General features: G+C 41.0%; 1 protein-coding gene across 4 annotated transcripts in view; it reads left to right on the top strand.

Annotated features, from left to right (window-relative positions):
- Positions 1 to 18,050, top strand: part of rerg (RAS-like, estrogen-regulated, growth inhibitor) — a 61,340-nt gene extending 43,290 nt beyond the window's left edge. For 3 of the 4 annotated variants that reach the window (XM_052033816.1, XM_052033818.1, XM_052033815.1), the window contains exons 4-5: positions 9,186 to 9,259; positions 15,973 to 18,030. In XM_052033816.1, the coding sequence (XP_051889776.1) occupies positions 9,186 to 9,259; positions 15,973 to 16,380 (482 nt within the window). In that variant the 3' untranslated portion in view covers positions 16,381 to 18,030. Of the gene's footprint in view, positions 1 to 9,185; positions 9,260 to 15,972 lie in introns of all 4 variants that reach the window. The other variant, XM_052033817.1, reaches the window with a different exon arrangement.
- The last annotated feature ends 4,655 nt before the right edge of the window (positions 18,051 to 22,705 follow it).

The following is a 22,705-nucleotide window of genomic DNA, read 5'->3' as shown; positions in this document are numbered from 1 at the left end:
GTTAGCTCAAAACAGTGCACCCATCATTGCTGTGCACCTTTTTCTTTTTTTTATAAATATATTCACAAAATGTGGATCTCACTGGCAATCCCGATATTTATTGACTCACCTTAATACTCCTTAACCCAAGGAGGCAACCCCATTGAGTGGGTCTGGAGTCACTGACAGGCCAGACCAGATAAGGATTCCCTTCCCAAAAAACATTTGAGAATTGGATGGGTTTTTATAACAACCTGGTAGTTTCATTTTGTTGTTACTGGGAATAGCTTTATTGTTAATTACCAGATTCATTGAATTCAGTTACCTTGGTAAGATTGTAATTCATGTTTCTGGATTAGTGGTTCAAAACTCTGGGTGCTAGTCCAGTATCAATTGTGGGATTTCAGAATGGTATTCCTGCACAATCAGTACTTCTACCTCATTCTACCAAGTATGACAGCAACTCTCGGTTCAATGAGGATTTTGAAAAGCATTTCTGGAGTGGCACTAAATTACTTCAGAATGAGCCTGGTGAAATCACAACACAACAGGTGGCCAGAGAGCTAATAAGTATGCTAAACAGCAGAAGCAATATTTAATAAACAAGAGCTCGGCATTCCTGCCAGCTGCACATCATATCAAAGTTCTGCAGAGCTGCCCCGTTCAGTCTGGAATGATGGTCAATTTATCTGCTAAAGAGTGGTGGCGGCTCCAGGACCATCCCTATCCTCAAAAATGGTGGAGCCCAGCAAAAGAGTGCAAACAACAACACTGAAGCAGTTGTAAACATCTTCATCGAGAAGTATTGAATGGATGATCTACCTTGGCTTCTGTGATAACCTGTGTTGGAAGAGCATGTTAAGACCCTAAATGAACTTTGCGCTGTGATCCTATTGTTATCAATGCCCTACTGTGGATCCAAGACCTCAACGGTGGAACAGGCGGACGAAGTTATTTTGAGCTCAATGACTGTGAAGGCTGCAACAAGTCCATCAGCTCCAATCATCGTGGTTTCCATGCCATTGGAATCAGTTGGTTGATTTGTGAAGTATCGTGTGCTTTTTGTAGTGCAACATCAAGTACACGTTAAACAAATACTTGCACAGGCGTCTTCGCTCTGTGGGCTACTCCTCAAGTCTTTCGGCGATCGGGGGAGGGCGACATGAGCAGGCAATGTGATGGCTGGAAGCTCCTAGTCAAGAACCGGCACAAAAGTGGTGAAATTTCCAACATTGGACTCATAAGCCACTTGAGAGCCCATAAATTGATCAACAGAACGAAGACCGTCATCCTCGACCTCGAGGGATAGCCACGACTGTGGATGAGTGTGAGCAAAATAATAGCTTCATAACGCAGAGCTCTATATGTTTAACTGCTCAATTGTGAGTATTGTTTTTCATTCCTTGGTTAAATATGTTGAACATTGCCGTTATTATAATTGGTGATAAGAATGAATGAAGACTAACCAGGATGTTGCTTGCTTTCTGTGAAATTTTGGGTTCCTCCTTTGGTGCTGTGTAACACTTGGTTTGCCAAGACCAAGCTGAATTTCACTGATAAAGTATTTTTTTGTGCTTGCTTTGGTTGTGTCCTTGCATAGTTAAGTCAAGATGACCACAACTGATACTTAAGATTCTTTCAATAGTTCAATTGAGTCATGGATTGAATGTAGAAAGGATGGAGCAATGTGAATGATATTGTTGAAGAGAAGTCCGATTTGCTCTGATCTGTTTGTGCTAAGATACACAATAAAAGTTTTTCTGTCTCCAGCCAACCCAGAAGATAAAAACATTTGTTGTTAAACTAATTGAAACATATAAACAGCACAACCCTAATCCCAAGATCAACAGTACAAGTTGAACAGCTGGAATCAGCATCTAAATGGAACTGCTTAAGACTTTGTTGTAGATTTGAGATCTGTTGCAGTGCACTGAAAGAATGGTACAAACTTGGTGAAGATAAAGAAATGCATAGTTTGTGGAACCTTGGATGTGTGTACTCAAAGGAGGCTGCTAAGTGAGAGGAAACTGAACTTCAATCAAGCATTTCACATTATCCAGACAGTGAAGACAAGCACAGAATTTACAACATCACCCAGTGAAGGATCAGTGTTAACAAGCGGGGGCCCAGCCCTATAGCATCATTGGGGAATAGAAGATCCAACTCAAGGGAAATATTATCATTGTGGTATCATGCAACAAGCTAATGAGAGCAACTTAAAGAGCTTAATTGTGGTTCCAAGTGACATCTGTAACAATTTGCCTGTTAAAAGCAAAACCATGGTAAACTCTGGCAACCAAGTTGTGCGAAGCTCATTGGGAAGAATACTAAAAGGTTAAAAAGTTGGTGATGTAGATGGATCGGACAGATTGTTCATGCTCAATCAAAAGACTGTACAGCCTTGCTTTATGTCACTATGCATTGAAAAAAAAGGAGTGTCAATGGAATGACATTGATATACTGTAGTGGCACTCAGGGATTCATCCATCTTCCTTCATGTATAAACTGGGATGAGATCAAAGTGATAGGGATGTGTGAAGTTTGAGTGAGATGCAGTGAAAGTGAAGCCCAGCTCCCTTTTCTGATTGTTTCAGGTCAAGGATCCAATCTTCCCAACGATCAGGCCAGTTAGGGAAGAGGTCAAGAGCTTGAAGAAACTAGCTGCATCAGTTGTATCTGACAAGTAGCCTGAGATATTTTGAGATGAATTTTCTGGCATGCAAGGTTTTAACCCTTTATACAAGGTTTTAACTTTTCAAAGCATGACCTGTAACTCTCAGTCTGAAGGAAAAGGTTGAGGAAAAAAACCGAAGATGTTGTTGAATTTTGTGATTGAGCTATTCCAGTCATTACTATAGTGGAGACAGACGGCAGTATTAGGATCTGTGGAGGATATGACGATCAGTAAGGAAGCAAAGCTGGATAATACCCCTTGCCTAAGACTGATAATTTGAGCAGCTAGGATGATGGATCTTTGCAACCCTTAACATGTCACATGCTTACCAGCAGATCAAATGAGTTAAGGGTTGAAATAAGCATTCAACCATAAAACTCGCCTTGAACTGTTCTGATGCAGAAGATTCACATTTAATTTAGTGCCAACTTTGAGGATTTTCCAGAGAACAATGGATGGTTTGATTCAGGATTTGCTCGGTGCTGTTGGCAACCCAGCTGACATCTTGTATTTTGCAAGACTGTAGGAGAGTCTGGAGAGTGTACTCTGATGATTCCAGGAAGCAGGAGTATGGGGAAGGAAAGCTGAATGGTCTTTGTTGGCTTTAAGATAGATGCTGAAAGACTCCACCCATTTGAGGACAAGGTCAAAGCATTGCTGGATGCACCTAATCCAGCCAACATGATAATTGAACACCCGCTTAGGGCTTCTGAAGTACTTTGGATGTTTTCTGCCATCTCTAAGCAATATTTAGGACCATAGCACATTGTTGAACCTCAGAACAAAGTGGAAGTGGATAAAGAAACGAGAAACTGCATTCCAAGAGTCAAAGCTTTCTTTGCTGAGTTCACAGCTGCTTGTTCATTATGATCCAAAAAGCCATTGCAGTTGCTGCCCTGTAATGCATTGCCTTTAGGATAGGGTTTGGTCTTGTCACACCTTCATGGTGAATAGTAATGAGTGACTGATTGGTTTTGCATTAAGGTCTCTCTCCAGAGCAACAACATATAACTACAAAAAGACTTAGCTTTTGTTTATAGAGTGGCAACATTTTGCTGGAATTTTATGATTATCACGGACCACGAGTATTTTTGGTGAATCCGAGGACAATATTTCAGCTGGAGTGCAGAGATGAGTATGAGCATTGTTCTGAAGTATAAGAATGGACAGCACAATCGGAATGTGGACATCAAGTTGTTCGCCATTTGTTGCACCCCTATGTGTGGCACCAATTGTGGGTGAGGTCATGTTATTGCTGGAATAGTTTGGCAAGCTGTTGGGTTGTGAGATGTCTTGAGATGTGACCCAACCCTCGTGCAGAGTAAGGGCCAGGTCTGGCTGGGATAGGAAAGCAAATATGAAGACAAACACATAGTCATATAATAAATACAAAACACCCAGAATGGTGAATTTCTTCAGGGATCTAGAGTTGCTGTTCCAGGCCAAGGAAGAGTAACTATTCTAATAGTTGAATGAAGATCACTAAGATATATCAAATATCAAGTAAGTTGTCGGAAGTTTTGTCTGGTGGCCTGGAATAGACTTGCAGTTGGAGGACACTTAGAAGGAATGTAAGCAATGTTCAGAGCAACCCAAGAATCCACCATGGCCATGGCCCTAATTAAACAAACTTGAGTTGAGGTTACATCGGAATCTTCCTGGTCAATTTACATGAAAACAATCATGAAAATAGTAAATGCACATTCAAAGTGGAGAGAAGCAGTTTCCATAGTTGCATACATTGAGCAACAAGTTGAGAATGATCTTTGCTACATGTGGTCTCCCAGAGTTGCTTAGGATGAGGAATGGAAAAAACTTGACCAGTACTGACCTCACTATATTCCTCAGAGGAATGGAGTCAAGTGTGTGTGTGTCTGGAGAACAATGGATAGTTTAATTCAGGATTTGCCTGGTGCCTTAGGCAACCCAGCTGACACCTTGTGTTTCGTGAGACCTGAGGAGAGTCTCAAGGGCGTACTTTGATGAGCCAGACAGTTTGGCAGAAAAGGCAGTTCAGGACTGAAATTGGGACAAAAGTATTTTGACCCTATTCTTAACAATGCCCAATAGTTAATGAGCGGAAAATAAAAATGGCTTCTTCCATGGAGCTCCACATGTGTGATGGCTGAATTGTGGATGTTGCTTTTTACTGAATGTTCAAATACACGGTGCAGTGCTATTTTGATGGCCTCCACCTAAGGTCCCCAACACACCAGGGGTTGTCTTCAATTGTTTTGTTTACTTTGGGACTTCAAGAAATGGCTGACAGAACAAAGGCTTTGCATCCCCATCAGATGTCAGCTGAAATACAGTCATCTTGACACCCAGAACAAGTCATATTTCTAGTTAGGCTGTTCCATTGTTGCTGTAACAGTAGCAGCCATCATCAGAGCAGAACATTCTCACCACCAACACCCTAGGGCTCAGCTTTAAGCTGACCAGGAGTGTGATAGAAAACTGGCCAACTGCCTTGATATACGCAGCTTCAACAACACTCAGGTAATGCAAATTAATATCTTAGACAAAGCAGCCCACTTGATGGGCACCTCATCTAAACAGTCATCCTTGCCATCACTGAGTTACCATGGCTACAGAGTTTACAGTCCATAAGATGCACTGCAGCAACTCAACATGTCTTCTTCGGCAGCTTTTCACAAGCCCATAACTGTTACCACCCAGACCAATATGGCCAGCAGGTGCAGGGGAACATCACCTCTATGTCATAAGTTATCTCGTCTTGGAACTCTTCGCACGGTAGCATAGCAGTTAGCATAACGCTATTGCAGTGCCACCAACCTGGGTTCAATTCCCACTGCTGCTTGTAAGGAGTTTGTATGTTTGCCCTGTGCCTGTGTGGATTTCCTCCGAGTGCTCTGGTTTCCTCCCACATTCCAAAGACGTACAGGTTAGCAGCTGTAAGCATGCTATGTTGGAGCCAGAAGAGTGGCAACACTTGCGGGTTGCCCCCAGCACATTCTTAGCAACGCAAAAAGATGTATTTCACTGTGTGTTTCAATGTACGTGACTAATAAATAAATATCTTCTGTCCTTCTTCCATTATTGCTAAGTTAAAATAATGAAGATTTCCACCATGCTTGGGAATCCCTTTGCGATCTGGATTGTAGTGATTTGAAAGGTGGCTCTCCACCTCCTCCTCAAGAGCAGTGAGAGGGATATGCTGGTGATGGCACATCCAACGAATGAATCAAATAAAAGCTGATATTATCCATAGAACAACATCATTAGCCGTTTTATGACCTTCTCAAGAGCATTTATAGGACACTTATAATTAAAGTTCTTTGAGTTGCCACCAAACATAATCCTTAACTAACTTTAAACCAATTAAAGTTGCTGTAAATTTTCTGCAAGTATTGCAGCACGGCAAGCTGTTTTGCTTTCTGTACTGTACAGTAGTTTTATAACCCATCTCATCAGTTATAGTCTCTATTTTACAACGTGTTGGTGTTCACTATTTATCTGCTGCAATACCCATCATATTTGCATGGAAAGTGAATGTGGAAATGTAAAACGGCAACAAAATCTTTAAACTTTAGCTGCTCATTACTCCAACATTTAATGCTGTCAAGCATGTGTTGAGGGGCCAGAAAATAGTAAAGCTTTCTTACGGTGGCTTGCACAGGAAAATGGTTAAAAGTATTTGGAAATGGATTAAGATAAGAATTAGCACATGTCCCAATAAACTGACAGAAAGGGCAGCGGAAATGTTTGTGGAAGTGTCATCGGAAAATCTAAATTCTCCCCAGTGATGCACAGAATACTGTGACCATGTGCAACCATGGACTTGTAGGAGCCATTGGGAACATTGAAAGTTTCCACTTACCTTCATGTGTAAGGTTAAGAGGATATATTCAGTCAGACAGTTCTGCGTATAGTGGAGCATAGCTTGATGGGACTACAGAATGGAGAGGGGATGAGGAGGGTCAGTGCTGCTCAAGGTCCAAAAACTGAAATCTAGCCAAGCATGAAGTAACAGACTGACCTCCATGCCCAATTCTCTGGCTGAGTTCAAGTACCGGACCGCAGCCCCACTGAACCCACATTCTAGCTACAGCTAAGCTTTGGATCTAAAGACAAAGCTAATAAGGGCAGCAATCAGTCTGAAAAGGGGAAGTGATTAGTGCAACTCTGCTATCAATTTAAGCAGCCACGAGGAAATGTGGGTGGGGTGTGCTGGGATCTAACAATTCCTCCAGTCACATTGTGTGGACGTAAGAGAAGCTGCTCAGGTTCTGAAGTTGACAAAACACAATGAAGTAGAAAGAAAGCATGACTGTCTCCCCGAATGATTCCTCCAGTTTCATATAACAGTATACTTAATAACAAAATAATAGTCCATGTTTTCTGTCAGTGGTGAATAATTGGTTTAATATTGTCACATGTACTGAGATACAGTGAAAGTGTTTGTTCGCGTGCCATCCAGACAGATCATTCCAGACATAAATACATCAAGGTCATATAAAAGGAAAACAGAACAGAATATAGAATATAATGTTACAGTTGCAGAGAAAGTGCAGTGCAGGTAGACAAAGTGTAAATGCCATGCATGATGAGGTAGACTGAGAGATCAAGAGCTCATCTTTATTGTATAAGAGGTCTGTTGAAGAGTCTGATAATAGCAGGATAGAAGCTGCCCTTAAGCCTGGTGGTACTTGTCAAGCTTTTGTATCTCAATCAACACACACAGAATGCTGAAGGAACTCAGCAGGTCAGGCAGCATCCATGGAGGGAAATAATTAGTTGATGTTTCGGGTCGAGACCCTTCATCAGGATGCTTTTGGTGAGTGTCATCAACATGTCTCCGATTTCTGTGAGAAATAAAGTCATCTTTATGATCCCTTCAAAAGGAACATTCTGGAAACCACTGGGAGGAATCTGTAATGGTGAGTCCCCTGCCTGTCAAAAGTGCATCCTGCTCATCGTGGGATCACATGGGGCAACCAAAACAGCCCCAACTACAGAAAGGAGAAAAATACCATGACTCCCAACATACTCATCTGCCTCACTGCCAACTTAGTTAGACCAGCCAGGGTGTTACACGTTCAGAGAATCTGAATGTTTCTGAAACTTAAGAGAAGCTTTGAAAAAAAAGGCACTTAAAAAAGTTTTAAAGACTGGAGCCCTCCCCATCTGTCTACTCCCTCTCAAAGTCACCCTTGTTCCTCTACCCCATGACTCACCCTCAGACCTACCAATATCCCTCGTGCCTTGTGAAAGGGAAACCTTTCCTCGTGGCAAGACCCAGTTAGCAGGGCCTGGACCTGAACTACGACTGAATTTCCAAAATGGCCCTTAGCAGTTACATGACACTCATACACTTGCCACTGAGAAAAACTTACTAAAAGATGCTTTAAAAAGGTATCAAAAGACTTATTTACATTTCTTAACACTTTTAGGTACCTTAAACCCCCTTAAAATATCTGATATATCTGAGTCTATCAGAGATTTTAAAAATATTTTTGAAAACTTGATAATTTTTAGATCAAAAATCCTTTTTTTTTAAACATTAAGGTTGACAGGTTAATTGACCGCTGTAAATTGCCCCTTGGGTAGAAGGATCTGGCTTTGAGGGAATGTGGGGAGAACGGGTAATAGGGAAAATCAGTGTGGGAGTGGGATTGCTTAATGGATCAGCAGAGTCTCATTGTGTCATGGGGTGACACAGTATTGAAACAGGCCCTTCCGTCCACTGAGCCCACGCCAACCAGTGAACACCGATTTTATACTAATCATACACTAATCCCATTTTATTCTCTCCTTCTACCACCCACCTACACACTAGGGGCAATATACAGTAGTCAATTAACCTACTAGATAGGTTCTTTCTATTGTAAGGAAATGTGGAAAACATTTACCTGAAGCTCTCAGGGCATCCAAACTTAAATGTAAAGACTGGCTGTGCAGCCTTCTAACCTGTTACAGGATTGTTCAGGGAGTCTGGAATGTAAGTGGAGGTGTTTGCTGCAAATTTCCCTGTTGATCTCTGTGGAGAGTTTCAGAAATCTGAAGGTTGCTGTCAGTTATGGGGGTGTAACATTGGTGAACACTGGGATTTCTACTGCCATTGCTCCACAAAATCCAGGACAGCTGTTTGAACATCTATCAGTAAGCAGGACAGACTGACTGGAGAGTTACAAATGGTAGAAGGATTTCAATTCACGAAGACGTCACTTTTTAATGAGTGTGTCAGCACTGTTTCAGTGGGAACAGTTTTAATTTGGAGAGAAAGCTGTTAAGGTTTACATAATCTTTTGTAAATTAAATTTTAAAGTTTTACACACTCTGACCCCAATTTTATAAGCAGTGGTTTTGAAAGCTGGCTGTTTGGAGGACTCAGTCAATCTCCAAGCTCTTTAAATACTTGGACAGACGGGATTAAAAGTTTGTTTCTGAGCGATTTTTGAGAAATAACAACTGTCTGTATTTGAGGTCAGTTTGTATGCATTATTGTTAAAGTTGAAGTATGGGGATACCAACACTAATCAAAGATTTTTTTTTGTATACAAATTACCAGAGTCAACCTATCGCCACCAAGCAACCATTGATGATGAAGCAGTTTCCATGGAAATCTTAGATACTGCTGGACAGGTGAGTTAATGCAAAGCCCAAGCTCCAAGACTGTTGTTAAACTTGGAATTGTACACCAATTATTTACCTTCTTGATTATTTTCTCTTGTACTTTATCCTTTCTACATGCATGCTTGAAAATGTACCAGAAAAAGGTATGGGAACTATAAAATTATTTGTGATGTGCTGATTAGAAAAGAGATACAATTGGTATATTTGTTAACATTGGCATATATTCTTAATCCTATGCTGTAGTGAGCCCCACACTTTACAGTTTGGTAAGATGTAGCTTCTGTAGTGCACATACATACACACATACATGTCTAGACACATTTACCAGCTCATACTTGGTACTTACTTATGTATATAGAGACAGGATTAGATATTTATAGCACTCACCTAAATTCGAAGCTGCAGCCCACTTTTAAACAGTTTCATTCTCCCAGTAAAACAGTGAACTTCATTCTGTAAAGGATGTTATTTTTGTATTGATTGCTGCTGAATATTGGTTACACATTATGAATGGAAATTTACATTTCTGCAAATAGTGTGTGGAACTGAATTTCTGATTTAAATTCCACCATAATACTAGCCTTTTTTTTATAAAGTACCTTTAATGTAGAAGAATGTTCCAAGGTGGTTCAAAAACCACTATATTCTTAAAAATTGATAGTGGAAGAGATATTATGAGTAGTGATCAAAAATTTGGTCTGAGAGGTCTTAAAAGAGGAGATGGAGGTAGGGAGATTTAGAGAGGGGATTCCAGAGTCTACAGTCTCCAAGGATGAAGATTGCTACTGTTGGGATGGAGGAGGGAGAGGGTCTGTATAAAGGACCGAATTGAAGTGGTTAGATTTATGTGACTGGAGGAAGCTGGAGATAAGGTTAGGGTGACTGAGATGGAATTTAAAAACAACGTTGAGAATTGGTAGATTAGGGGACATAGTTGTAGTGAGTGCAAGTTGAAGGAGATTGCAAGTTAAGATCAAGCAACAGAATTGGAATGAGTTCAAGACGATGGAATGTGAAAGTGAGAGGCTAGCCAGAAGTGCCCTGAAATAGAGACACAAGAGACTGCAGATGCTGGAATCTGGAGCAAAAAAACTAAATGCTGGAGAAACTCAGCGGGTTGGGCGCCTCCGTGGAGGAAAATGGACAATCGGCGCTCCAGGTCGAGACCCTTCATGTGGACTGAAAGAGCAGAGGGGAGATAGCCTGTATAAAGGTGTGGAGCCAGAGCTGGCAAGCGAAAGGTGGATCCAGGTGAGGACTGAAAGGCAGATGGAAGAGGGAAAAGTGGAAATGGCAACAGAGGCTGGAAGGCGATAGGTGGAGGAGTCTCATGGCTGAGAGTTTCCAGATTGGACGGACTGAGGTATATCCGCAGATACTGATTCTTATTCTTAGGGAGGTGGAAGTTGTCGGTCTTCATGGCATCCCTGGTGTAGATTTTAATGTACATTTTCCTTCTTTTTGTAAAGACACTGAGCTTCAGGAGAATTATCAGAGGCCTTGCAGATACTATTTTACTCACTATTAATAATTACACACTTACATCTTGTGCACTCACTCTTGCATAATCATCTAATCCTCTTTCCTTTCATCACATGACTTAACGTTCAGTAATATGCTCCCTGGAAAGTGACGGTTTTCCTATAAAGAATGGGGTCTTTATCAGCCCTTGTTAGGTGCGTGTTATTTATTTATTGTCCATACTGACACAGAGCCAGGCAAGTGATGAGCAAAGAAGCATGTGCGTATTCAGTAACTTCAAGTCTATTTCACTTAGTGTTGATGGTACCTTCCATTATGAGGCAGTAAACGATCTGCTTTAACATTTAAGAATGTGTAGAAAGTGGTGTCATTTCCTGGTGGTGGGCTCTCAGGGTTTGGAACAAATTTACAAAAGTTGAAAAGTTCAGAAATGTAAAGCTAGACCTGTGCTTAAACATTTTCTCTCCAATGCTAATCGTTTTTACCATTTCACATGCATTGTTTTGGATGTAAGTAATAACCAGTGTTATAATTGTGCACTGCAACTTCTGCATTGTGCCATCTTTATAGTGTTCACATTTCCTGTGAGAAGGGCTGTTAAGTTTTAATTACTGTCTACATCATGTTTTGGTGAGTAATTTTGCCTTTTTTTCCCCTCCTTTTTGATGTTTTTCCAATTTGTGCAGCTTCCCTCATATGACGGATTCTGTTATTTGAAGTAACAGTTCTAAGGAGCTCATTCTCAGTGCTTGTGCTTGTCTTCTGGGAATTGCTTCAATGAAATTTGGAGCTTGGTTATACTGAATTGGTTAGGAACTTAATTACAACAGTGTGTACTGCTGTATACAAGTCTGTAAACTAGTTTGCCAGTTCCAGTGCAATTTCAGTCCTCTGGCATTCAAGAACAAGGAGATTTTTTACATTGGTTTGGACACAGGAAAGATTATCACTCTTTTCTAATAACCCACCAAACATTTTGCCTGTGAAGATACAGACTCACACTGGGATAATTGGTTCATGATACTGTAGAACATAGAACACAGAACACAGAACCGTACAGCACAGGAACAGGCCCTTTGGCCCACGATGTTGTGTTGAACTATTTAAACAGGTAACTAAACGCCTAACTAAACAAATCCCTTCTGCCTATACAGTGTTCATATCCCTCCATTCTTTGCACATTCATGTGCCTATCTAAGAGATTTTTAAACACCTCTTTTGTATTTGGCTCCAACACCAACCCTGGCAGCACATCCCAGGCACCCACCACTCTCTGTGTAAAAAAAAAACTTGCCCTGCACATCTCCTTTGACCTTTCCCCCTCTCACCTTAAATGCATGCCGTCCAGTATTAGACATTTCAACCCTGGGAAAAAGATATCAGCTGTCTATTCTATATATGCCTCTCGTAGTCTTATAAACTTCTGTCAGGTCTCCCCTCAGCTTCTGCTGAGGAGAGGCTATACTTAAGGAGCAAACTTCTTGTCAAATTTAGACAGTGTGGCCTGAGTTGAAAGCAGACATCACTTGCCTACTACCAGCTTGTACTGTAAAGAGTGTACTGCTTGTCATTACCTTACATATATATAATGACACAGAAGTAGGCCATTTGGCCCATAAGGTACATGCCAGCTCCTGGGGAGCAGTCCCATTAATCCCACTGCCCCTCTCCATCCACTGAAATCAGTGTTTCTGAATGTTCGGCTTCAGCTGGTGAAAAGTCCATTTCCTCAGCTGCTTTCCAACAGAGCTTTGTGCACTTTTTCCTGTGTAATACTGTGAAGATCAATTGAAAGTATAACATGAAGGTGTTGGTTACTGAAATCCCTTTGCAGCACTCAATATCAGGTTTGGCTCAGCCACCTTCAAGAACAATTGGATACTACATTCATGTCCTCTGAATAAAGCAAAATACTTGCAACCTTGTAATTTTTAGTGCTGGCTGAAATCCTTAAGCTCCTATACATTCAGAGACTTCCAGCTTGGAGAGTATTAGAATTCTGTCTTATTACATCGTAAATATCACTTTAATAGCAATTGTTAAAAAAGCGCAAACGGCAATCTAGATTGAGCAAGGAACATTCTTCGTCATTCAGGCATGCCTCTCACACCACAGGAATGCATCCAATTTTTTACTGCCTCTTGTGCTTTGCCTCTTATGTCATTGGGCCAAGCCCAGTGTGCCCTACCTTATAGTTTTGCCTCAGTTTTGAGAAGGTTCTCTTAGTTCCCCAGGCCTCTTTGATTTGCTTTCCAGAGATGGGCACTGCAGTTTTCTTTTAGTTTAAGGACAGATAAGTAATTGTGACTGCTCACTTGTTTATATCTCTTTCTTTTGAAGTTGATTTCTATTCTGTGTGCTCAGTGGGGGATGGCACCACAAGGAAAGACAAAAGAATGAAAGCGTTGCCTTTATATAATGTGCTTCACATTTTTTATGATACCCCAATGCATTTTGCAGCCTTATTATGTTTGAAGTGTAGCCACTGTTGGAATCAAAGTGCACAGTGAAATCAAACAAGCAACAGTGAGATAATGACTAGATTATCTGATTTTAAGCATCATTGAGGGATGCACATTGCAAAGACACTGGAGAGATACTTTTGTTGTTTAAATGGCATTAATTCTAGACCACTAGCCTATTGGAACCAACAAAATTGGTATTGGTATTGGTTTATTATTGTCACTTGTACCGAGGTACAGTGAAAAACTTGTCTTGCATACTGTTTGTACAGATCAATTCATTACACAGTGCATTGAGTTAGTACAGAGTGCATTGAGGTAGTACAGGGTAAAAACAATAACAGAATACAGAGTAAAGTGTCACAGCTACAGGGAAGTGCATTGCAGGTAGACAATAAGGTGCAAGGTCAAACAAGGTAGATTGTGAGGTCAAGTGTCCATCTCATCATACAAAGGAACTATTCAATAGTCTTATCACTGTGGGACAGAAGCTGTCCTTGAGCCTGGTCGTACGTGCCCTCAGGCTCCAAATTGCCCAATTTGGTTTTGAATTCTACTCTTCAAATCTCTGTTATAGTTATGTTTAGCAAACCAAGAAAGCAGCAACTTAATTATTGCTGGGTCTAAATCCTAGGGTATCCCTCACCAGAACGACCACAGCAGTTCAAGAAAGTATCTCACTGACAGTTTCTTAACAACAGTTAGGGATATGCAATGAATGCTGGGCTTGCCCAAGAAGCCTGCAGCTCATAAATGAAAAACTTAAAGAAGATTTTAAGGTGGATGTGTGTATTTTTTGTTGCTATCTCCATAATATAGTTTTACTTTTTGTTGTACGAATGTTCAGCAGGATGACTAACATGCCTTGCCTTGTCCACCACTCTCCACATGAACTGTGCTTCACACTTCTCTTTGAGTGGCTCTCAAATCAGGATCGAGGGGGGACAATCTGAAAACTCGAACTATATCATTTAGAAATGAAATCAAAAAGTGAAATGTGGTCAAAGTATGGAACCAGCTGTCTCAAAATACCCTGGATTCTGTTCTATCGAAATTTCTAAGGTCAAGATTGACAGATCCTTTGTCTGGTGATTTTGTATCAAGGGATACGGAGCAAAGGTGAATCGAGTTATGATTTAATATTCTAAAGGAGTTGAAAGGCCTACCCATTCCCTGGTTGTCATCAGTATTTTTTATTCACTGTGTTTGCTGTGAAAGCTTCTTTTCCTTCCACCCCCCCATTCCTGTAAAATGGATGAAAAAAATATTCTGGTGGTGTACTTGAACCAGAAACACAATCTTGTGTAGTTCCTAAGACACAGATGGACCAGCTATCAGAAACTCTTTGAAGAAGATTCTGCCTGCAAGGATTTATTAATACACTTGTTATAGCCCATAGATTTTAGATGTATGTTGCCTCCAATTAGTTGGGGATGGATATATTGAGTGGCATTCCCTTGTAGAATAACTTACCAAAGTGGACTCCATTTCAATTTGTGAGTCAGCACATTACCATTCTTGATCACTAACTCCCTCCCCATCAATTGGAAGAGGTCTGCAGGTTTTAATGAATAGTGTGATTTGGTTTTTGCTTTCTTTGAATTAGTCACATTTAGAAATTTTAGCAATTATGTGTATCACCCATGGAAATAAGACCTGGTAAATCAACAGTGAAGCAGTTGGTATGTAGAAAATTGGCTCACAATTCATATTCTGTTGTTACTAATAAATTCTCCAGAGGTCCTGTAATGCCTCTTCACTACTCACCTGGTGATGTTTCTGTTGTCTGGACTCAGTATCTGAAATTTATCATAGGCTTAGCTGAGGTTCCTGCTTCAAACTGCGACGGCATTTAGATGATGCTTTCAATAGATCTATTTTGATAGCAGCAAGAGAGAAATTGCATTCAGGACCCTTCTCTACATTATGCCTTTGCTTATGAAAGATTTAAGTGAATAATGAGGAAACAAGGATCATTTAAATGCCATTGGCCCCAAATACCCTCTCACCTCACACTACTTTCCTAGTTGTTTCATGGTCAAGGGCTTTCAAAGGAATTCAATTTCAGGTCAATGTAGGTCAACAATGTAGATTTTATACAAGGCAGTTGCATAAGCTCCACTGAAGTGAGTTCCTGATAAATTCCTAAAGGAACTGGAAAATTCCCCTTCAGGCTTGACTGGCCAGCTAATGTACTTTCTGGGAGGCAGCTTCAGAGATACATTACAGTAAAGTTCCGTTAATCCTGTGTGCACGGGATTTTGGTGGTGTTGGCTAGGCAGATTATCTGGACTATTGGATGTTATTCCTATTAATGCCCCATGGTACACAATAGCATAATAAATATTCTAGTAAACCCGGTTAGGTTAAAGAGAGTGCAGGAAACGTGGCCCTGGTCAGTTTCATAGTAGAATGGGAACTGGGGCTCCAGTGAGCCAATTGCTGGACCATCAGGATTTCCAAATAATTGAATAGTGTATCATCAGAGTTTTACCATAGCAGGAATTACCACCCTCCCATTATTTGGGGAAAGTTGGAGAGGAGGATGGGATAATATCCAAGAGTATATATTTATAGGAAAACAAAATAAAATTACTCTTATTTGTTTTGACTATTGGCAGGAATTGGTCACCAATTCTTAAGGCATGTGATGTTTCATCTAGAGTAGAATGTGATTATTGGATGATTGCTTTATATTTTATTTCTATATTTGAAGACTGGGTAATAATCTCAGTGTTTTTCAATGTGAATAGTATGTAACATGACATTATTTTTCAGGAAGATGCCATTCAGAGGGAAAGTCACATGCGTTGGGCAGAGGGCTTTGTCTTGGTTTATGACATCACGGATCGAATCAGTTTTGAGGAAGTGATTTCATTAAAAAACTTCCTGGATGAAATCAAAAAGCCAAAAAATGTGACGCTGATTCTCGTGGGCAACAAAGCTGACCTGGACCACTCCAGACAGGTCACCACAGAAGAAGGGGAGAAGATGGCGACGGAAATGGCCTGTGCTTTCTACGAGTGCTCAGCTTGCACCGGGGAGGGTAACATTAACGAAGCCTTCTATGAACTGTGCAGGGAAGTCAGACGCCGCAAAATGATCCAGGGCAAGACAAGGCGGAGAAGCTCCACAACCCACGTCAAGCAGGCCATCAACAAAATGCTGACCAAGATTAGTAGTTAAATCTGTGGTGGAAAGAAAACTTTTTAGATACTGAAGAATACTTAGAATCATATCGCATAAAATAGGAAATAAGCAGTTAAGGGTGTTAGCTTTCCAAGTAGCTTACATTCTGTTAAATGGACAAAGCCAAGCATCCATCTGACAGAAAAAAGTGATGTTCTATATTATATACCACATTTAAGAGTGCGTGTCAGGCTGACAACCCTTGCTGCGTACAGGTTTACCGATAACTTACAAGTTGAAATGGGATAAAGTGTGGGGGAAAGAAACGATTTCAGGATTTTATATCTTATGACGGGTGTACTCATTTTTGACTTCAACTAAGGTTTCCAATTCCATTAGAATTAAAAGTTTGAGCGGTGCGATGCACAGGATAGTGGTCTGCAGATAATAAAATAACTTCCCTTAGCCAACAGATCAAGATCTCGTCTTCTACCACATTAGCTTGGCTGGTTATGGTGATGACAAGTCTACAGATCAGGTTGTCCCTAGAATCAGTTCCCAGTTTGAACTCAGTAAGCCCAGAGTAGTTGGCAGCAACCCCTGGGATAGGGGAGGCAGAATGTTTCTTTGGTCCCCATTCCCACTTACTCAATAGCAGCCCTTGCTAGATGTGTGAATGTTTGCTCATTTTGACGACAGGATTGGATTTGCTTGTACCCCTCTTCAATACCTTCCCCCCACCCACAATAGTCAAACTGACTACCGTAGCTCTTCCTCACTTTCGTTAATATTGGGCCATTGTACACAAAACTGAAGGGCCATCTCCTCCCAAGGAATTGGACCCTCGCCTTCTAGCTAGGACCTCATAAGGACAGGGAAAGAATTGGAAAAAATCTTCATTGTACATTGATGTAATGCCTGTTAATAAATGAACAGAGGAAAGACTCTTAAATTGTAAATATATGTGAGCTGTTTTCAAATCTTCAAATAACATTGGATCTCTTTATTGAGTACAATGTTGGTTAATTAGATCCTGCAGTACTGCTGCCTGTTTATCATAGATGCTGCTAATAAATGCAGTTTATGCTTTGCTTGGAAAAGTTGTCAGTCCTTTTAAATTGAATCAGTAGTTTTGAATATTACGTCCAGGCTTGGTTATCTCATGTTGGTTGTTTACACAGCACTTTGTACAATCAATATAAGTATGGCGTTTTTTGTTAGTTGTTGTTGTGCTTTGTTGAGCTTTCAACGATATACATTAGATAATTTAATCAGTTATTAATGTAGCAAACAATTTCTAAAAATATAGAAGGTTTTTATGTTCTGAGTAAGTTTTCCACATGTTTTGTTTTCCCATGGGAAGTAAATTTATTGGTTGTTTTAAAAGTGAATGTTCTAAATAATTTTGGTAAAAGAAATCCGCATGAGTTAAATAAAGTAGAAAGATAATATTCTTGTTAGCTCCCACAATTTACAAAATTAACACATTACAAATCAGAAATCTCTGTTAAATGGGAAAATATCTAAATTTTTTTGTTATTGAACTTATTTATCTCTCTGTGGTAAAAATTTGTCCTCATGTACAATGGACTGACTTCTCCAGAGCATTGGAAATTTTAAATACTGAACAAATGTACAAAAGATGCCTCCTCATATATTTACTGCCACATTATTGTTGTAACTTGCTTTGTCATGTAAAATAAATCCTGAAATATTTGCTATTCTTCAAAATGTTTGATTAACTGCAAAAGTGTTCACATATTTCTGTGTACTGATATGTTCCAACTTGACAAGTATGATTGGATCTGATAGAAGAGGTGGGTAGTACATTCTGCATGTTTCTTATACAGTGCGGTCTGAGGGTAATTAACTATACTTTTCACATCCCTATCTACGACACATCACAGCAACACTGACTGTTTAGGCTGCAGATGAGAATAAAGGTTTTATTTTCATCCAGCTGGAGGTATCAGCAGCAGAGTATGCCGCCAATAACCAGGAAGCCCATTTCTGTCCATGGTACACTAGATAATGACATCAAAGAACTAACTATCTGATCTCTTGATTAGAACCCAATTGTTTTTTGAGCCAATTGTATGTAATTTGCTAAGGCTACTTTCTTCCTTTATGTTGGTAATAATTAATCAGGGCCATCATAAGCTTGATTAAAGTGGTGCAGTTCGTACCTATTTTTTTACATTGCATAAATAAAAAAATTAACTTAATGGAGATTTCCTATGAAGTTGCACACAGGGGTGCACAGTGGTGCAGCTGGTCGAGCCGCTGCCTCACAGTGCCAGAGGCATGGGTACAATCCTGACCTCGGGTGCTGTGTGTGTGGAGTTTACACATTCTCCCTGTGACTGTGTGGGTTTCCTCTGGGTACATAGAACATAGAACTGTACAGAACAGAAACAGGCCCTTCGGCCCACCAAGTCATGACCATGATGTCAATCTAAATTAATCCCAGCTGACTACATATTGTCTGTAGGTCTCAATTCTCTGCCTGTTCACATGTCTGTCTAAATGTTAGACGCTGTCATATCTGCTTCAACCACCTTCTCTGGCAGCGTGTTCCAGGCACCTATCACTCTCTGTATAATAAAACTTAGAACACTACAGCACAGTACAGGCCCTTCGGCCCACAGTGTTGTGCCGACGTTTTATCCTGCTCTAAGATCTATCTAACCCTTCCCTCCCACATTGCCCCCCATTTCTCTATCATTCATGTGTCTATCTAAGAGTCTCTTAAATGTCGCTAATGTATCTGCCCCCACAACCTCTGCCGGCAGTGCGTTCCACGCACCCACCGCTCTCTGTGCCTTGCGAATCACCTTTAAACTTTCCCCCTCTCACCTTAAATCTATGCTTTCTAGTAACTGATAATTCCACCCTGGGAAAAATACTATCTACCTTATCTATGCCTCTCATAATTTTATATACATTTATCAGGTCACCACTTAGCTTCCGAGGCTCTTGAGAAAACAATCCCAAATTTGTCCAACCTCTCTTTATAGCTAATATACTCCAATCCAGACAACATCCTGTTGAACCTGTTCTGCACCCTCTCCAAAGCTTTCACATCTTTCCTACGGTGTGGCAACCAGAACTGCACACAATACTCCAGGTGTGGCCTACTCAAAATGTTGTCACAGCTGCAAGATGACTTCTCAACTCCAGTTTCCTCCCACATCCCAAAAATGTGCAGATTGATGTGTTAATTGGCCACTGCAAAATTGCCCCTAGTGAGTAGGTGAGTGGTAGAATTTTTTGGGAGCTGATGAGGAGGTGGGAAGAATAAAAAATGGGATTAATGTACAGTAAGATTAGTGGGCCAAAGGGCCCGTTTCCATGCTGCATCTCTATGATTCCATGACTTAATTGTATGTTTTCTTAGACAGTCACTAGGGATTGAGGATGACTTGCTTCCACTCTGGTTTTGGAGGTTCTGGGGTGACTGATGCAGCCAAGGTGGGAACCACAGATGGGGCGGAGGTTGCCTAATAGAACTAACAAGTGGGTAGTTGGTGAGCTGGTGCTCTTATGCCACTTACAGGGGACTTCTGTGTCCTCCCAATGCACGGACTTGAGGTTCTCAGTACCATCCTGTGTACTCCATCTCTGCTTTAAGTGATCATGGGCCAGACAGAGGGACTGTTGCATTTTTTCCAAGGAGGCTTTGTGCACACCTTAAATGTTTTCCCCTGTCTGCCTGGCAATATCTTCCCATGACAGAACTCTGTGACTGAGAATTTGTGTGTAGCTCTGGTGTGACATTGTGATGGAAATTTTAGATGTTTAGGGACAGATTTGTTCCACAACATGATTTCAGTCAAGGGCCAAGAGTTTCCTTTCTTTAACTGCTCTTACATTCTACAGATTTGAGTTGACGGCTGTTGAAGTTACCCTAGATTTATAACCAAACTGTTTTGATACTGTTTATGTGTGGAGCTGTTGCTGTAAGAATGAGATCTTCATTGATAACCATAGGTGAGATCTTACACAGTGATCTGCAATACATTGCACGAAAGAGTGATGATGCCAATTTATTCATGTCAACTTTCAAAAGGAAATTGGAAGTTCATATGAAGGACAAACATCTCTTGGGCTAAAAAAGCCCAAATAAATGAGACAACTAAGGGAATGGGGCTAATTGGAGATCTCAATTAAAGAGCTGGAACAGAATCATGAACTAAATGACGTTCTTTTGAGCTGTACCTTTCTGTAATTGAGATGTGAAGGTCTAACAAAATGGATGTTGGCATGGGACAAGTTCTCCACATGATATAAGCTTTTGATGAACTGAAGTACAGTGAACTGGGTGATGCAGTAGGTTAGCATTCAGCCATTTCTCTTGGCACTTTGGACTCAAACCCAGCTGCAAATGATCAGTTGAAAGTCACCTTTGCTGTGTGTATGCCATTTGTAAGGTTTCTTTACTTGCACTCCAGATACTTTGGTTTTCATTTCTTTGGAGTATTTTCACAACTTAGATCTTAATGAATATCCAAGCATTGTCAAGGAGCAGAATGACCTTCTGCTAGCTCTCCTGCTGTTCTGTCGGGACATCAAGCCAACCTTTTGGGTAGCTCCTGGGTGACCATGATCACAATGTAATTAGAATTAATTTGATAAAATTCTAGATTTGCTGCAAGCACCCATAGGTGGTAAAGTGGCACAGCAGGTAGTGCTGCTGCCTCACGGTTCCTGCGAACCCAGGTTCATTCCTCAGGTCTTGGGTCAGGAGTAGGTTTCCCCTGAGAGGTCCAGTTCCCTCCTACACCCCAAAGACATGTGAGTTGGGAGGTTAATTGGTTACTTTCGATTACCCCCAGAGTGCAAGTGGGTGATAGCAGAATCAGAGAGGGTGTGAATATGGGGAAAATAAAATGGGTTAGGGTAGGATTAGTGTAAAGATGGGTGTTTGCTGGTCAGTGTGGTTTTTTTGTGAGCCTAAGGGTCTGTTCCTGTGCTCTATCTCTCTGACTCTTTAACTCTTAAGAAATTACAGGGAAATGTATGGGGTAATGGGATTGGTAGGATTGCTCTAGGAGCTAGCATAGACTTGATGGGCTGAATGTCCTCTATTGTAAGGAAATAATTCCAGTTTTAATTGAGTGTGGTAATGGGGTGGGGTGTTCTTGGATGACCACCCCATTCTCAGGAGGTGGGTGGACAGTGAAGTCATTTGAAAAGATGCCGCTGCCATTTTGACCTTTATTCCTCATGAGCCATAAGGATCGGGACCATGAGCCATGTGGGCTCGGAACGTGACCGGGACTTCTCCGTCCCAGCCATCCTCTCCATGTGCACCACTATCAGACAAAACTGCCCACCTGTTCCCTATCCCTGCCTCCCTCCTTGGGACTGCTTGCCTTGACTTCCACGGCACACTTTTACAGCAATTCCATCAATGAACAAATCAAAATAATGCAGGAAATCTGAAATAAGAACAGAAAAATCCAGGAACACCCAGCAGGTAAGGTAGCATCTGAGGAAAGAGAAGCAGGCCCGGGTCTCTTCATCAGAATGTAGCTTTCGTAGATGAAACCACATCTCCACAAATACAGTTTGTGAGAGATCTTTATGGTGCCACAGGTTGGGAGACATAGCAGAGATCTGTTGTGGCAGCTTTGCAAGACCTTGCCAAAAAGTTGAGAATGCTTGTGGCTTTGACCTCCACAGAAGGAGCAATCCAGGCACAAGAGTGTGGCTAATGGATATTCCATGGACTGTCACACATCAGAGAGTTGACAGCCTTGGAAAAGCTGACCTGTGAGGATACATTCTTCATCAGCAAGCTGCTGGGAGAATGTAGTCTGAAGATTCTGTGGAGTGAGCTCTTTGTTAATTCCTTTATTTCCAGCCTGAAGGTCTCAACCCACCCTGTGAATGGCCAGCCATGGCCAAAACAATGTTTCCAGTGGCGGAGCACTGTCAGTGATGTCACCACTGGGACATTAATGGAATGAATACCTTATCAACTGAATACTGGACAAAGCATTCTCTGCTGCTTGTGGTCCACATTGTGGACTTTAGAAGATCTTTGAGCAGCCTGCAGTCAATTCTGAAGGTGCTCCGTCAAGTCTCCCAAAATCAGCAGAGTAACCTCTTTAATTTATGAATAAAGAACCATCTAGAGCAATGTGCTACCAAGTCTGTTCCACAATGATCATAGCATGGAGATTTTGGCCCTAATTTAGGTCTGCACTGGTGGAAATAGGAATCGTGTGAATAAGGCTTCACAATCCAATGTCCAGGCTTGTTTTCTCAGCATTGAAAAAAAATCTCATTTCTTGGTCTAGTAACACAAATTTTAATTAAGTGAGAATTTTTTTTTATTGATGTTAATTAAAATGCTGACCAGCCAATCTTCTCTGTG

Source organism: Pristis pectinata, chromosome 19 (genome assembly GCF_009764475.1).
Source record: "Pristis pectinata isolate sPriPec2 chromosome 19, sPriPec2.1.pri, whole genome shotgun sequence".
NCBI classification, from domain to species: domain Eukaryota; kingdom Metazoa; phylum Chordata; class Chondrichthyes; order Rhinopristiformes; family Pristidae; genus Pristis; species Pristis pectinata.
This window is presented reverse-complemented; position numbering and strand designations above follow the sequence as displayed.